Source organism: Poromitra crassiceps (genome assembly GCF_964638095.1).
Source record: "Poromitra crassiceps genome assembly, chromosome: 3".
Lineage (NCBI taxonomy): Eukaryota > Metazoa > Chordata > Actinopteri > Beryciformes > Melamphaidae > Poromitra > Poromitra crassiceps.
The window spans coordinates 59,832,312-59,849,811 of NC_139625.1; the positions used below are offsets into that span (position 1 = coordinate 59,832,312).

At 44.4% G+C, this 17,500-nt stretch overlaps 1 protein-coding gene across 1 annotated transcript in view; it reads left to right on the forward strand.

Moving 5' to 3' along the window:
• LOC310772857 (receptor tyrosine-protein kinase erbB-4-like) overlaps window positions 1–17,500 on the forward strand; it is a gene marked incomplete at its 3' end in the record, with an annotated part of 279,666 nt that overhangs the window by 185,379 nt on the left and 76,787 nt on the right. Inside the window, exons 16-18 of the mRNA XM_083632786.1 lie at window positions 532–664; window positions 11,759–11,881; window positions 15,640–15,738. Coding sequence (XP_083488912.1) covers window positions 532–664; window positions 11,759–11,881; window positions 15,640–15,738 — 355 coding nt within the window. The remainder of the gene's footprint in view (window positions 1–531; window positions 665–11,758; window positions 11,882–15,639; window positions 15,739–17,500) is intronic.

Genomic DNA, 17,500 nt, shown 5'->3' on the forward strand with positions numbered 1-17,500 from the left:
TGCGTGTGTGTGTGCCTGCCTCTCTGCGTGCGACGGCGTACATGCATGCACATGCTCATGTGCAATAAGGAGAATCGCAAAATGGAGGGAGGAGGAAAAGGGACTTGGTCATGTAATTGTGGCATACTTCAGTCATCTCGTTTTCTCATGAGGTTATAACTTCAAAATGTTAGTGTGCTTTTTGTCTCGCAGCCTGGTGGGATATGTCAAAAACATATAAATGGATTTCCATTACATTTTGGTGGACAGATGGACCTTGGCCGGTGGAAGAATTAATTGATGATCTAGGTCTAGGATTTCCACCAATAGACGATTATTAGCTACGCAACAGAGATACAGAAAGACTTCATTCAAAATCCTAATGATATGTTTGCAGGCTCAGGATGTCAATTTAACTTGAAATGTAAGCAATAGGAATTTTGTATTTGGGTGTAACAGCAAGTGAATCTCCTAACATTGCCACATTGCCTGTCACTGAAACATTATTGGAGCCTCCTCCTTCCTGACTCTCCTCTTCCTCGGTGTCCCCAGGACGCCCCTGATAGCGGCCGGCATTATCGGTGGCCTCTTCATCATCGTCATCGTGGCGCTCAGCGTGGCCGTGTACGTCCGACGCAAGAGCATCAAGAAGAAGAGGGCTCTGCGCCGCTTCCTGGAGACAGAGGTGAGAGGGCCAACAGCTGCCACACCGCTCAAAGGCTTTTGTTCTGCATCACTTCCTGCACTGTGACTGCAAAGGCAACTGAAAAGACTATTTCTTTCACTTAGATTAACATACTCAGAATGATATGTCATTAATGGCATAACCGTGCCTTCTGGCTGATGTATCATTTAAAAGAGGAATTACTTGACTTGGGTTCGTTTCTGTCAGCGGAGACAGAATTGTAGATTGCAGGATAAATAATGTATTTTCAACCACTGAATGCATTGGTAATAGCTTTGTCTTGGATTATTATCTGTCAACAAATTACAGGGCTATTAGGTAAGATAAACTCTATGGAAGTTGTCTCAAAGTGAGGTCCAGGGACCCCCAGGGATCCCTGAGGGTGTTACAGGGGGTCCCCAGCAAAAAGGGGAATCATTTATTTTCACTATATTTCCATACATACAAACTGTAATACAATGAGAGAATGTATGACTGTTTTGCTCATGGGTTTCATACAATTTGTGTAAAACATCTAAAAGCAAAAATCGTATCAGATGGGATAAAATATTATCAAATGGGGGTCCATGGTCTAATTTGCGTCAGTTCGGGGTCCTTGACGTGAAAAAGTTTGAGAACCACTGCTCTATTGAACCTCAAGAGGAAATTGGGAAGGACGTCTGCCTCTTGACTATCATTGTGACAAAAGCAAATAAGGTAATGTTTGGCTTCTGAAATGTAATCTTCTTCAGATTCCAGATCACACTCCATTCACCACCTAAACAGGATGTGTGGATGGAAGGATGAGACTTCCTCTAATCCTGTTTGCTTAGCTTTCAGTGTGGCGTTATAGATTCTCTATTTGAAAGTTCTGATGCAGTCTTCACTAGATGCAGACGGATTCAGAATAAACTCGACTTCTAAGCAAACCTTGAAGTATGAAACCTTGGGCATGGTACTTAGCCAAACCACGCACTGTGCAGAATGTTTTAAGATAATGCACGGCCGCCATTGCCCATCGATCTGGCCTTGAAGAGGCTTCGCTTCCGGGAAGCATTAGACCGCGGAACGGACTTTATATTCAAAGGAGAAAGGCAGAAGATTGAGGTGCGGGGTTGCTGTATGTGTGGTCGTGTGTGTTTGCATGTCTAGAGTGCTCCATCACCTTTCCCCATGCAGCTGTATCCTCACTGCCGGTCCGCTGCCTGGCCTTCCCTATGGGAGCCGTGCAGGCTGCTTGTCAGACTGTGTTAGTATAATTTGCAGGTAGAGGCAGCAGCGTTATAGACAGCTGTCAGACCGGAGACAGGGAGAGGGGTCGGCCGTGAGCTGTTTCTGCCTCGTCCTGGGCCGCGCACATCCATCTTAATCAACCGCGGCTCTGCCCCGACAGCCCCCTGACCGCGAGGGAAGTCTTCAGTCCAGGCAGATTCGCTAATGTACTGTCATGGAGAAGGGAAGGGAAGCAGGGTTGGACGGAGAGGGGAAAGAAATGCCTCAAACTTGCATCCAACTCCACAGTTTATGAAGTTCCCTCTGAGACGTGGTTACCGCCAGTGCAAAGCTTCACTCAATACCCCGCCAGGATGGTGTGAAATATAGTCAGGCCAAGTCAATTTCTCTCACTCTCCCAGGGAACCTAATTAGGTGTACAGGTAATTAGATGTAATAAAATCTTTAAAGCCTATGGCAGGTTGGCCTACAGGTTAGACAGACAACCCGTTAATGAGGGGTCATAGGTTCAATCCCCACAACAGCCCATATGCACCAGCGTCACCAGCCTTGTGCTCCCCGAACGCAACACGCCCAATCCCTACCTGCTCAGAAGGCATGAAGTGCAGCTAAATGGCGAAGAGAGAATGGGAGAGTTAAAGGTTGACATCATGTCATTACCTGACATTTATCATTCCACCCTGTTGGGAAGTGGGCGTGTACACAGTATGTGTCCGCATCATGTGATCTAACAAACAGGGGTTCAATACAAAATGCCACTGTGTATATCCATTTTGTAATAGCTAACAGCATCAGTCAATTTATCCAAAACAAGAGTCTGTCCTCAAAAACTATTCTGGCTTGTACTGTAACTATAAGAGTAAGCCACAATATGCTTTACATTCATGCACTTATTTTACAAGAGAAGGGATCTTTTTTTGTATTGAATTCTTCCACTGAATACATAAATACAGACATTTTTATTTTATTTTTTATTTTTAATGATTGGGGGGAGGGGCATTTTTGCCTTTATTAAGATAGGACAGTAGGCAGACAGGAAAGGTGGGGAGAGAGACAGAGGGGATGACATGTGGCAAAGGACCCGGGTCGGACCCGAACCCGTGCCGGCCACGCAAAAGAACGAGCCTCCATCGTACAGGTGCTACGAGGTGAGCACAATAAATACAGACATTCACACTGCAGACACACAGATACTGCTGCTTCCCAATCTAAAATATAAGATAGTTATTGATTTGCTTAAAAGTGTTTTGCGTCACTGCATAATCCCATCTGTTATTTATAGATTTGATGTCTCTACCATCATTCTAAAATGTGAAAAATTGTAAAAAATAAAGCAAACGCAGTGTGTCCCAAACTTTTAACTGGTAGTGTACTTTCTATTTGAATGATGCAGTCTGTCTGTCTCCATGCTCACCCAGCCAGCATACTAAAGACCCGCACCGTCACGATACGAGACACATGTCTCACGCTTTCCAGAGGCTCTGTTGGCTGATGAAACCTTTACGATAGGCTGATACCCGCAAGACAGCCGGCGAATGTGCGACGCGCTACTCAAACGAATAATAGAGCGGAGTCTGCCTCTGAATGGAGATCAAGCTTGTCTGTATGAGGGATTTGGGGACAGCTGGGGACTGTCTCTCTCTCTCTCTCCCTCTCTCTCTCTCGCTCTCTCTCGGTGCCACAGCTCACCTCTCGCTCACCTCAGACAGTAAAAAGATGCCTCCGGTACAGTACACTGTCAAAATGTGATCTGAACGCCTCAGCCAGGATTTCCATATCAAGGACACATGGCGAGGGCCGTTGACACCGTGTTGACTTGCAAAAGCCATTCTCCTTGTTGTTTTATCGCTCTCTGCCGCTGCCTTTTTTCTGCACTTGCCCTCCCTCTTTCTTCTCCCACCCTCTATTTTGATCTCTCTATCCCCCCCTCCTCTCTCTGTCTCTCACCTTGAAAGAAGCACAGAGGCTAATATAAAAAAAACGGCCCGTCTCACCCGGCAGTGGCTTTTTGAAGAAGGCCCTGAAAACAAATTGCTTTTCGCAAAGGGGAGACAGTGCAACCGGCAGAGTCCCCTCACTGTTGTGGCGCAACCTGGGGCCTTGAACTCTGACCCGGGTCCAATGAAGCAGGACTGCTGTGCTTGGAGTTGCCCTTTCTCACTTTCTCCCTTTGTGGAGACGGGGGCTGTGTAAGTGTTTCAGCACCGCGGGTTGTGGACAGCTCTCTCGCTGGTTACATGCTCTCTCTCAGTCTCTTACAAGAAGGATTTCAGCACTGGAGCGACTGGACAGCTCCCGGGGGTTTGGTTTCAACCCAGGCTAAGTGAACTCAGGCACACTAGAAGACTTTTAAAAACCGGTTTGGAAAATGCATTGCATCACACATACTGTAATGACAGATTTGAGTCTTTAAGTCATATCCCACACCAAGATGTTCAGCAATTATTATTATTATTATTATTATTATTGATTATCAAATGATGCCTAGAATGTTCAGTATCACAAGATGAAAGAAAAAAATGACAGCAAAAACGGACATAGACATGATAAAGAATGTGTACGGTGGAAGAAAAAAAAAATCTCCCTATCCCATAAATAATCTTGTGACCCCCACAAAAGTACCTTGTGACCCCTCCTCCCCCGGGGAGTCCCAACTCCCAGGTTGAGACCACTGATGTAAGGAATGCCCCGCACCTTTGAGAGGAAGGTGCTCCCGGGCGGCAGGGGCCTTGTCACTACATCTCATGAACCACGCCCCAAACACTAGGAAAAACAGCCACCTATGTTAATGAACCTGTGCGTTGCCGGTGGATAATACGTTCCTGTGTCTACATGATCAAATGTTAGCTTTCAGGAATTCACAAAGAGACTGAGAAGAAATGTAACCCAGACTTTTTTTTTGATAACATAAAATAATGAGAAGTAAGTTTGTTGGCGCCGGGCTGCAGGAGCACAATCAATGGCCTTGCATAATGATAGGCATGCTGTTCTGTCATAATGCACAAATTGCCTTCCTCTGTGCCACTTTCCCTTTTAAGTCAGTTTAGCTATACAAGGATGTTGAACTATTCCAGCAACAAATGCCATACCCAGGAACAACGCCACTCAGATCGGCTATTAAGCTACACTTGTCTTATTTGGTGCTTATATTTGATTGAGCAATGAATGGCGCCAAACAGTCTCTGTCTGTGACTTTCATTACATTATGTCTGTCCGTCCTTTTAGCCCTATTATACCTCACGTATTATTATGCTACTCAATTAATGATGCAAGGTAATAGAGTGCAGAGCACTGCCTAGTTAAAGTAGCATTTGATTTCAATGTCAGTGAATGACGATGAATGAAGAGGCGGGTGGGTTAAGGATAGGTTTGCTGCTTTGGGTTGTCTGACCTACTGTACCGGTAAGGGCCCCGCCTGCTGCTCTGAGGTGGGGGTGGCACCCAACCTAGCATTTCACCAGATTGGTGCCACAACATTAATGCCATGATCTTTATTACATGCAAAAAAATAGTAGACTTGTGTAGGGCCCCAGTGAATATCCAGTCGTGATTGCAGGTTTGATATTCAGATCAGTCTGCAAGTCAATTGGTGCGATTAAGATTGTATCTGAAACTCGATAACTACCAGATAATATTTGCCCACCATTGGTCCTGACCAACTCTCCACCTGGGATTCCCCATTGATTGTTATGGAGAAATCGGTGTTAAATCGTCTTGTAATTATTTTAGTATGTCCCCAGCCTAAGAATATAATAATAATAATAATAATAATAATAATAATAATAATAATAATAATAATAATAATAATAATAATAATTTATTGCATTTATATAGTGCCTTTCTAGATACTCAAAGTGCTTCACATATCAGGGGGGGATTCAACTCATCCACCACCTGGTTGATGCACGGCAACCAGTTTGCGCCATAACGCTTCCCACACATCAGCTATCATGGTGGAGAGTCGAGGACTGAATGTGCCAATTAAGTAACGAGGGATGATTAGGTGGCCATGATTGAAGGAAGGCCTGTGTGGGAATTTAGCCAGGCCACCGGGGTTACACCCCTACTCTTATGAAGAGTACCGATGTGATCTTTAATGACCACGTCAGGACCTCGGTTTAACGTCTCATCCAAAAGACGGTGCTCCCTGTTTCTGCCCTGGGGATGGAGATATTATTCATGAGACCAAAGGGAAGAGCACCTCCTACTGGCCCTCCAACACCACTTCCAGCACCAGATGCATGGTCTCCCATCCAAGGAGTAACCACAGCCAGACCTGCTTAGCTTCCCCAGGAAAGCCAGTGATGTAACTCAGGAGCCGCTGTGCTGACACTATGTATCTGGCTTCCTAAAATAGTGTTGAGGGTTTGTTAGAGGGCAATGCACAGTTCACCTTCATGTATCCTGCCTCTGTTCTGCACTGAGCTTCTTGTTATACAGTAGAACAAATTTAGTGTGTTCTACTGGTACTGGTATATCTGGTGTCTGTCAAACTACTAGCTACCTTGTAACTATGTCAACTGTAAAGAGAGAAAAACTTGGCAAATACTCACTGTTAAAGATTTGACTGTAGGAGTGGAATCTATGGGAGACTAATAATTAATAGTAATTTGAACCTTTCTCACTTACAGTAGACGGGTTTCCATCCACCTGTTTTTATGCTAAATTTCAATTTGCGCATAAAAAAACTGAATGGAAATGCTGCCTAATTCGCAAAAGCCTCCAAATTTCGCAAAAAAGTTTTCACGCTTGAGGGAGGCGGAAAAGTCGGGTGTATCAATAAAAGGAAAATGCGAAACGTGCGGTGGAAACAGATGAAGCGATATTCCGTTGTCTCTCCATTCAAAAACCAGGCAGTTTGCCTTGATCACTGCAAAACATGACATGTCGCACAATAGGGCTACACACGGTAAATATGCAGCACAATACCCGCCGTGGTAAACAGAAGAATTAACTTTAAGGCGACTCACGTCTAGAATTGAATGAAATTGCATTCATTTACTATCTGAATGCTCCGTGGATTATAACGATATGCTTGTCGAGTCGCACCTGGTAATCCAGAAATTGCATTATGGTACCTTTGTCTACTTGTAGATCATCAAGAAACTTTAAATGAATAACGTTAGATGTGTTTAATAGAGCTGTATATCGGGTCTAGACAGCCTCAAACACGAGGTGATTGACAGCTCTATAATTCGCAAAATAGCAGTGGATGGAAACGCGCATTATTTCGCATTTTATTTTGCCGACTTTCTGAAAATTCGATTAAAAGTTGCGATACATTTGGATGGAAACCCAGCTAGAATCAGGATGCCAAGATAGACTAGGCCAGATGGTGGTAAACTGGTCAGCGCAGCTGCCTATAGTCGAAGTGCTGCTGGTTTGAATGTACAATGAGTTTGCTCCGAGGCATCGCAAAAGCTGCAGAAACTAATGTGATAAACTCATATTTATGTGGTTGTATCTGTCCTTAAAAAACTAAAAGCCATTTAAAAACACAGATAGCCTACTGGTCCTGGTTCCCTAAAGTGCACTTGCCTTTAGGCAAACCTTTGTTGTACGGTAAGCTTGTTCTCCTTCATCCTCCTTCAATTCGACAGTATTTTGTAACAAATAAAGCGATTTATACGGATGATTTGAACATTGAAGTATATACCCGAGGGCTAGCAGCACGAGTTGATGTTTGAGTACAGTGTTCACTTACTCAATCCATAATCATTCTGTGAATGTATTCTAGCTCGAGGCTCGAATGTGCTGCTTATCTGTCCAATGAAACATCCGAATCATCTCCACTGCACCACCAGAGAAGTTCATTTTGGCAAAGGCAGGGTGCATCGTTAGCTGGTAAATAAAGTGGTGTGTGTGTGTGTGTGTGTGTGTGTGTGTGTGTGTGTGTGTGTGTGTGTGTGTGTGTGTGTGTGTGTGTGAGAGAGAGAGAGAGAGAGAGAGAGAGAGAGAGCGAGACAGATAGAGAGAGAGGCTGGATGTTTGAGTGTTTTGGAGACCTTGGGACTGCATCTTATTTAATCACACTCTTCTCTCCTCCTCTCTTGTCTCCTCTCCTCTCCATATAAGTCCAGACAATAACAGCTACAGCCTGTCACCATCTGCTCGTACTACTGCTCTGTCACCACTCACCACCTCTCTCTCTCCTCTCAACTGTCTCTCTCTCTCTTTCCTCTCGACTGTCTCTCTCTCACTCTCTCTCTCCTCTCGACTGTTCTTTCTGACTTGCTCCATTTATGCACACAGTTATCGGTATATATTATCCATCTTCCATCTCAGCAACATGATGGATGTTCCTCCCTGTCTGAAGACCTTCTTGTTGAAGTAAATACATTTGGCGATCATTAATTCTAAATAATTTAATTCTTCATTTCCACGCCCAATATATGCCAGAGTGACCCTACTCTGTGGTGGGTCACTCTGTGGTGGGTCTATCTATCTATCTATCTATCTATCTATCTATCTATCTATCTATCTATCTATCTATCTATCTATCTGTCTATCTATCTATCTATCTATCTATCTATCTATCTATCTATCTATCTATCTATCTATCTATTAGAGATGCGCGGATGAGCTTTTATGCCATCCTAATCCGCGTGTATGCATGAACCGTCCGCCCGCCATAAATCCGCGCAAATTATTTCATACTATTTATAGATCCGCGCCCGCCATGCACCCGACGATATAAATGCTATAAAACGGTATAAAAGGAACGAACTTACGATTTCTGCTGCCGTTGGTGCAATCGCTACAGTCCAAGACTCCAAATAAACTTCCATGCTGTATTATGTCCAGTCCACCACTTGCCCTCATGTAGTTTACTCGGCTAATGCTATAGCTTTAAGTTTAGTTTACTGGATTGCCTCATTGTATGGGAAAATACGAACGCGTCTTCTCTTCAGCGGAGATTCCTTTTTGAGGGTGACATCATTGACCATATATGGATGAAAAGTGGAGCGTAGCGATCTAGCACATGGCTCTTGTTGTGTTTACGGCCGTGGGTCATTTGGGGGACCTACATTAGGCAACTAAGGCCTTTAAGAATGTGCCAGACGAAAAATGTAACTTAAAATACGTTCATAGACTAGAGAACGTAATTAATATTATTGTTCCTCATTAATGATACATCGTTTCAACCGCCCGCAACCCATCCGCTATTAATCAGAATGTTTATTTTTATGATCCTGCCCGCCCGCGGGGCAGGATATCCGCGGTCAGCGGGTTATAACTGCGGCCCGCGCATCACTATCTATCTATCTATCTATCTATCTATCTATCTATCTATCTATCTATCTATCTATCTATCTATCTATCTATCTATCTATCTATTCTATTTATTTTCCTTCCCCCCATATAATGCACTTTAAGATTCAACCATTTATTGCCTTGTCAACAAATTGATTGGAATTTGCCTCTTAAGATGATAGATCATACACACAATACATGAACGGCATGGGGGAAAAACAATAAAGATGGATAAAATAGATACAATTTTAAAACAATAAAAAAAACATAAACCCCAACATAAAAACTCTCTTTTGCCACATACTTCGCATATAATCACTCACTCATTCACTCCCTCCTGTTTCATTTCTCTCTCTCTCTCTCTCTCTCTCTCTCTCTCTCTCTCTCTCTGTCCTCCACTATTTATCCCTCGTTCTCCCTTCCCTCTCCCCGACTGCTAACTCACTTCCAGCGGTGACTGCGCCGCAGGCTTCTCACTCCGCCTTCGGGCCCGGCCATAACAATAGCCATTAAACGGCGTGTCATTGCCGAGCCGCGGGCAATGTCATCCATTGTGCGGACCGGCCGATGGGCCGGCCCTCTTGTGCTGATGGTTTTATATCACATTGAGTAAGTGCTTGTATGGCTGACCGACTGATATATGGTCTCATTATATTGTTTGATGGCCATGGCTGAGCTGGGTGATTATGCTGCTGATAAACCGCAGCGAAGGAGGGAACTGATAGGCCGATAGGCTCATTAAGACGCGTATCGATCAGACGCATTGACTTCTTTTGTGTGTGGGTGTGCGTGCGTGTGTGTGTGTCTCGAGTGTGATATGCCCTTTTTGGATGAATGTGTATATGTGTGTGCGCATGTGTGCAATGTGGAGGGTGATTGAATTTGTGTGTTAATGAGTGTGTGTGTGTTTGTGTAAGTGTGTGTGTGCACAGACATGTTTGTGTGATGTGCTATGTGGACGTTGATTGCATTTGTGTGTTAATGAGTGGGTCTGCACAGATGTGTGTGCACACAGATCTGTGTGTGTGTGTGTGTGTGTGTGTGTGTGTGTGTGTCTGTGTGTGTGCATGTGTGTGTGTGTTTGTGTGATGTGTATCTGCTATGTTGAAGTGTGTGTCACACGCATGTGTGTGTGATGTGTGCTATCTGCATGCTTGATTGCATTTTGTGTGTGTATTTGGATGTGTTCTATGTGAAATAATGAATTCATTAATGTGTATGTGTGTGCTGTGCATGCATGTGCGTGCGTGTGTGTGCGCGCGCGTGTGTGTGTGTGTGTGCGTGCGTGCGTGTGTGTATGCACATGTGCGTGTGTGTGTGCGCGGCGCATGTTGGTGCGTGTGTGTCTGTGTGTGAGCTGGTGTCTCTGTATGGCGCCCCCCCCCTGCCTCTGGCTCAGATCATTTCTCAGCTCGGCCACAGGTGCCAGCTCCTTCTCTTTATATTTAGTAGCCGGGGCTTTGTTCAGCGGCTAGCGGTGTGGCGGGTGGCCGGCCAGCTGCTGCCATGCTGCTCACTGTCAGCTGTTATTGGCAGCCAGGTGGCGTGGAGAAGGCTCATCAGACTTGGACTTGTTTTCTATGTGCACAGCTGGTGAGCCGCTACTCTTTGTCGGCTGTGATAGTGGCCGACACCACTGTGATCTGTTTTGTGTGTGTGTGTGCACACTGCAGCCTGAACTGCAGGTTCACACAGGGCTTCACATTCATTGTCCCTGTGCTTTTTATTGCTCTTGGAGTAACAGGATAGTTCATAAGTGACTGAAAGATGTGCGTGTGTGTGTGTGTGTGTGTGTGTGTGTGTGTGTGTGTGTGTGTGTGTGTGTGTGTGTGTGTGTGTGTGTGTGTGTGTGTGTGTGTGTGTGTGTGTGTGTGTGTGTGTGTGTGTGTGTGTGTGTGTGTGTGTGTGATAAACATTAAAAAAAAAAAAGCCAACATGAAAGCTCCAAGGAAGTCATTCCCCATTCACCCCCATGTTATTCAAAATAGAGAATAAATCAGACTATATTCTTGGGCGTGATTGACAGGTCGCCCGTTGTGATCGCGCAGCTCGCCGATCACAGGCCAGTAGCAGGTTACTGCAGCTTTGCTCATCCAAATACATCACTTCTGGCTCCAAGAAAACCAAGATGGTGACGGTCACAATGCAAAACTCAAGGCTTCAAATCGGGAGTCCAGGAATCAATAGGTGACGTCACGTCACGGTGGCTACCAGTCTAATGGTGTGCACTGTGCACATGTGATAACATGTCAAGTTGTCCCCTTGTTTATTCTTGCATCCATATGGAGAATACTACGAGTCTGTGTGTTCACAAGCAACCTCCCTTTACACTGCTTTTTTACCATTATTTTCAATGGAATGGTCACACATACCTACTGTAATTAATGTTTGGAGTTTCAGAGCACCGAGTGCTGGAGGTTAAAATGTTTTAACTTCGAGCAAGAGTCAGTAGTTTCACAGCAGTATAGCCATGAGTGACACTTCACATCTTTTTGGCACTGAGGTGGCCAGTGAACGCGAGGGCTAAATGATGTGTGTGTGTGTGTGTGTGTGTGTGTGTGTGTGTGTGTGTGTGTGTGTGTGTGTGTGTGTGTGTGCGTGCGTGCGTGCGTGCATGCATTTCCTCAGCTGGTGGAGCCCCTCACCCCCAGTGGGACGGCCCCAAACCAGGCTCAGCTGCGTATCCTGAAAGAGACGGAGCTGAAGAGGGTGAAGATCCTGGGCTCTGGAGCCTTCGGGACAGTCTACAAGGTCAGTATAAAGCCTTGGTTATAGTCCCGAGAGGAGGCACACATGGACAGCTGAGCTGCAGACAGCATGGACAAGTAGTAGTTCTGTTTATACTAGTTTCTGGAGTGTGCTTGTACTTGGATGTGTGGAGAGAGAGAGAGAGAGAGAGAGAGGCAAACTATGAGTGCTTGAGCAGAACTAGTGTTGTTTACATGTACAGCGGGTAATCAGCCGCTGTAATGAAGAATAGCCAAATTAACCCAGTTGAGAGCAGCAAAAACGACCGCGGTGAAGTTAGTTTTAGCTAAGTGCTAAGCTAAAACTAACTTGCAAAAACGCATCTCTTCAAATTCAGCTCTGTTTTGGTTTTACGTCATAAACAATCCACATCAGAGTCCTGCACGGGTCCAATTTTGCAAATCCGTGCCCGCCCAGACGCGTGATTTCTATTCGCACATAGGATAAGCAATAACCACGCCCTGTGGCGCCGGGATTGGCCAGGAGCATTGAAGCTTGGGACTAAAGCACCTGGGTTTTTTCATCTTTTAAAATAAAGATGTTTAAAAAACGATTGCTTGTTACATTTTCAGTGCTGTACCTTTTCTCTGGGTAAGAATTGAGCTTGAAATTAACGATATGATACATTATATTATATGAGCTATGAACGTGAACACAACACCGTTCATATTATTGCATGTTTTTGTAGATTGTGTACATTGTGTAGATTACAATTATTATGCTTATTATTATTACTATGCTAAGGAAGGTAGATGACCATAATTCATTTCAATGTCCGCTCTCAATGTCCGCTCTCGAAATCGCTGTCCATTCTCAAGAGCTATTCAGTTGGTTCATGAAATCGCTGGGCTGTGTGCCCTCCAGTGTTTGTGGTGTGGGAGATTCCAGCTGTCAAAAGAAGAAGACAAAAGACTTGCTCCTGGCCAATCCCGGCGCCACAGGGCGTGGTTATTGCTTATCCTATGTGCGAATAGAAATCACGCCGCCCAGACCCGTCGTTATAAGACCCGTGGCCGCCCCGTTACCCGTGATCAATGAATCACACAGCCTAGAAACACAGTCGCTCACTTTGAACCAAACTGCCACCATTTCACACAGGAGGCTAATAATTAGCAGTCTCTAGCTGAGACTCACCACCTGTAACGTTAGCAGTAGCACTTAGCAGCAGCTAATGTTAGTTCAGTAACCAGCTGGTCAGCACTATCAGACAACACAGTGTTGTGCAACAAGCAGACTTACCAAATATTTCCATCCAAAACATGTCCGGTATAATCCACGCTGCCTTTATGATCGCTGTTCCGCTGACAGAAATGCAGTTTTACAATGTCCAATAACTAACGTTATCTCTCCACCACTTGCACGTTCGTTGTTATGGAAATCAGAGAGCGTCTTGTTGTCTCCAGTCACGTTGACTCCAGCGGCTGAGTTTTAAATGTTTATGTTGTGCAGTCTGTAGCATCAAACAATGCAGTATGCACACTTGAAACATGCCGGTTATGTAGAGAAACAAAGCGTAAAACAACTGTTTGACAGGTGGTAAAAAAATCTCTCCTCTCGCTCTGTCTGCCTGACTTCCGGAACAGCACACACACACACTACCCACGTCATGCACCAGAGATTACCGTAGTGACTGTGAATTCAGCCTGAGCGCAACAAAAACATAAATGGCTCTGATACAGTCAATTATTGTTCCCAATCACTGCCCGCCTGCGTTTAGTTCATGTTTACCCATGCCCGTACCCGTGAATTTATAGAAGTATTTTTTTTACCCGTTACACAAGCTTTTTGCGGGTAACCCGCGGGTACCCACGGGTACCCGACCCGTTGCAGGACTCTGATCCACATTCAAATGTGGGTCCTCCACACTATAGACCCATTGTATCAGTGGTTAAACATTATGGATGTTGTGGTAAAGGATAGTCATGCATAAAACTTCTTTCAACTCGCCCTCTCACAAGCAGAACAGACCCTGCTTGACAACCTAAACAAGAATAAACATTTCAGACCCTGCTTGACAAGCTAAACAGTAAGAATAAACATTGATCTGTCAGAGTATATCCTGACAGACCTGAGCCTTGGGCGGCTCAAGGATCCAGAGCGGAAATTGTTCGCTTGCCAACTTCCCTGCCCTGGGCAAAATTATTCATAACCACCCCTAAACTCAGCAAACTCACCAGAATAAATATTGCATTCTCAACTCCCGGCTCTGTATCACCTCTCAATTCCTGTATTTATGGCCCGATGTATTTTATAACGCTTTTTGATTTGACTACAAAGCTCCCTACTTAATCCAGATACATAGTAATGGCCATTAGCAAATCCAACAGTCACACTACGCTTCCTACATCTTTCCTGTGGTCCCTTAAAATATAAGGCCATTTTTACAGTGAGAAATGCATCATGATGGTGCAGCTTTTGACAAATGAATGGCTTAGCACAGTGATTCCAAAAGTGCAGTACCTCCATGGCCCACCAGTGATTTAACGGACAAGATTAAAATGTGCTATTTATAGAATAATGCATTCGCCCGGCTGCTGAAGTTGAAACACCGGGAACTTGAAAGACGAAGAAGAATCAGGTCTAGAGTGAGACCATCCAACTGTGAGAGGCAGCAATGTGCCGCAAGGCATCCAGTCTGCCGGAAAGCCATTAGAAGAAGAAGAAGAAGACCTTATTCTGAAATAAACCAGTAGATTGTTGTGCCATTGTTTCCAATGCATTTGGGGGCCACACCACAATATTGACACGGTGTCGTATGTGCGCACATCATATCTGTCATTTGGCGAAGCAGTAGCTCTGTACTCACCATGACAGACATTCCGTCTCCCGTTTTGAAAACGTTCAGAAAAAATATATAAAATTCCACAATTTCTCTGAACTGCCATGTGTTGTAACGCCAAAGAGTAACTTGATACTTTTCAGTCGCCTATTAATGCTGCTCAACGCTCAACACGCAGTGCAGAGACTTCATTGAAGAGGATGGCACAGTTAAAGGATGGCTTTACTGGTAATCAACCCACTTTGTATCATTAATAATCTTGGTAATATAAGCACAGTGCAGTGTTTACCTCTCTCTGTGTTTTCCTCACAGAGATCTCCCATTTCCTCCTCTGCCAAAGCACTCCGTTCTGACGTGTTTTACGTCACAGCGCGTCACAACGGAACTGCGGAAGTTCTGCTGGAGACGTGGAATCTGCTCCGAGGGCGGCTGTTATTGTTTATTTTTATTTTTTAAGTATGCGCACATCCGCAGAGAATCGCATTGAGTGCCTTAACAAGCCTTAATAACTTGTAGCTGGCAGGGGCAGAGTTTCTGTAGACAGGAGCAGGAGCATTTTTCTCCATGAGCTAAACAGAGAGAGAAGATAAAGGCTGCCCATGTGCTTATATTACAGAGATGATTAATGATACCAAGTGGGTTGTTTACCGGTAAAGCCATCCTTTAAATGTGAAGACACACAGTTACACAGCACGTCGCCTGCATGAGTTGTATTTAAGAAATAGATTAGGTGCTGTAGTTTGGGAACACCTGGGTTAGCAGAAAACTCAGATGCATGTGGATGACCTATCAAATCATCAGGGCCATAGATTGTGATTGTGTGTGTGTGTGTGTGTGTGTGTGTGTGTGTGTGTGTGTGTGTGTGTGTGTGTGTGTGTGTGTGTGTGTGTGTGTGTGTGTGTTTGTGTTCGTGCGTGTGTGCGTGCACACGTTTAGTGTCATTGAAGGCTGTAGGTTTATGGTGATTGCTTGTATATTCCAGGGAATTTGGGTCCCGGAAGGTGAAACAGTGAAGATCCCCGTGGCTATTAAAATCCTCAATGAGACAACTGGACCTAAAGCCAATGTGGAGTTCATGGACGTGAGTATTTATATTGCAACAGTGTGTGTGTGTGTGTGTGTGTGTGTGTGTGTGTGTGTGCGTGCGTGCGTGCGTGCGCGCGCGTGCGTGCGTGCGTGCGTGCGTGCGTGCGTGTGTGTGTGTGTGTGCTTGCGTGCGTGCCATAAAGACCTAGCTTTGTCAGTGGAATGTCTGAGGCTGTCACTTTGTGGGATTGTGCATTTGGTGGTAAATTCTTATGAGAGCAGCCACTCAGTCAGAGGCAGTAATAAAGTGAACTGCAGCCTGCCGCGGAGCCCGGCATGTATTGAGCCAGACTCTATTAAAAACACCACCTGTTTATGAGATATTGCTTTATTGGAATCTGGGTGCAGAGGGATGAGAGACTGAGACAGGAAGGAGAGAGAGAGAGAGAGAGAGAGAGAGAGAGAGAGAGAGAGAGAGAGAGAGAGAGAGAGAGAGAGAGAGAGAGAGAGAGAGAGAGAAGCTGGGGAATCACTGTTCCTCTCCTCAATAGGTGTTTCCTGTTTTTATGCACATTTGGAAGTATTGCATTACACAGTGTTGATGCAAATGGCAAAATTCAAAGAAACGTCCTCAATTTAGCAAGTTAGCAAAGTTTTTACGCTCACTTTAGGTGGTTTTTGCATTTTTCGAAAAAGATTGAATGTGCAAAGTGGGGGATGGAAACACCTTTGCCGAATAAGTGTTCAACTGGACCCTGTGGCCTGCAACTGGCAGCTTGTCCGTTCTGCTGGGATGCGTTCTGCTGGCAGAACCGACTGGCCCAACACACAGCCCGATAATCCCACAGCAGATCACATGTTCTGGATGTTAAAGTTTTGCACCCAAACGGTCTCACCCCATCGCTAAAATGCCTTTTGCACGGTGACTCCCACAAATGTTTTGTTCGTCTGGTTTCACAGATATGGCGAGCATCACAGAATGGGCATTTCTCCTGTTACAGATGTTACTCATTTAGTTTCACAGTACTGTCCCGTTACAGATGTTATTCATTTAGTTTGACAGTACTGTCCCGTTACAGATGTTATTCATTTAGTTTCACAGTACTGTCCTGTTACAGATGTTACTCATTTAGTTTCACAGTACTGTCCTGTTAGAGATGTTACTCATTTAGTTTCACAGTACTGTCCTGTTACAGATGTTACTCATTTAGTTTCACAGTACTGTCCTGTTACAGATGTTACTCATTTAGTTTTACAGTACTGTCCCGTTACAGATGTTATTCATTTAGTTTGACAGTACTGTCCTGTTACAGATGTTACTCATTTAGTTTCACAGTACTGTCCTGTTACAGATGTTATTCATTTAGTTTCACAGTACTGTCCTGTTAGAGATGTTACTCATTTAGTTTCACAGTACTGTCCCGTTACAGATGTTATTCATTTAGTTTCACAGTACTGTCCTGTTACAGATGTTACTCATTTAGTTTTACAGTACTGTCCCGTTACAGATGTTACTCATTTAGTTTCACAGTACTGTCCTGTTACAGATGTTACTCATTTAGTTTTACAGTACTGTCCCGTTACAGATGTTACTCATTTAGTTTCACAGTACTGTCCCGTTACAGATGTTACTCATTTAGTTTCACAGTACTGTCCCGTTACAGATGTTACTCATTTAGTTTCACAGTACTGTCCTGTTACAGATGTTATTCATTTAGTTTCACAGTACTGTCCTGTTACAGATGTTATTCATTTAGTTTCACAGTACTGTCCTGTTACAGATGTTATTCATTTAGTTTCACAGTACTGTCCTGTTA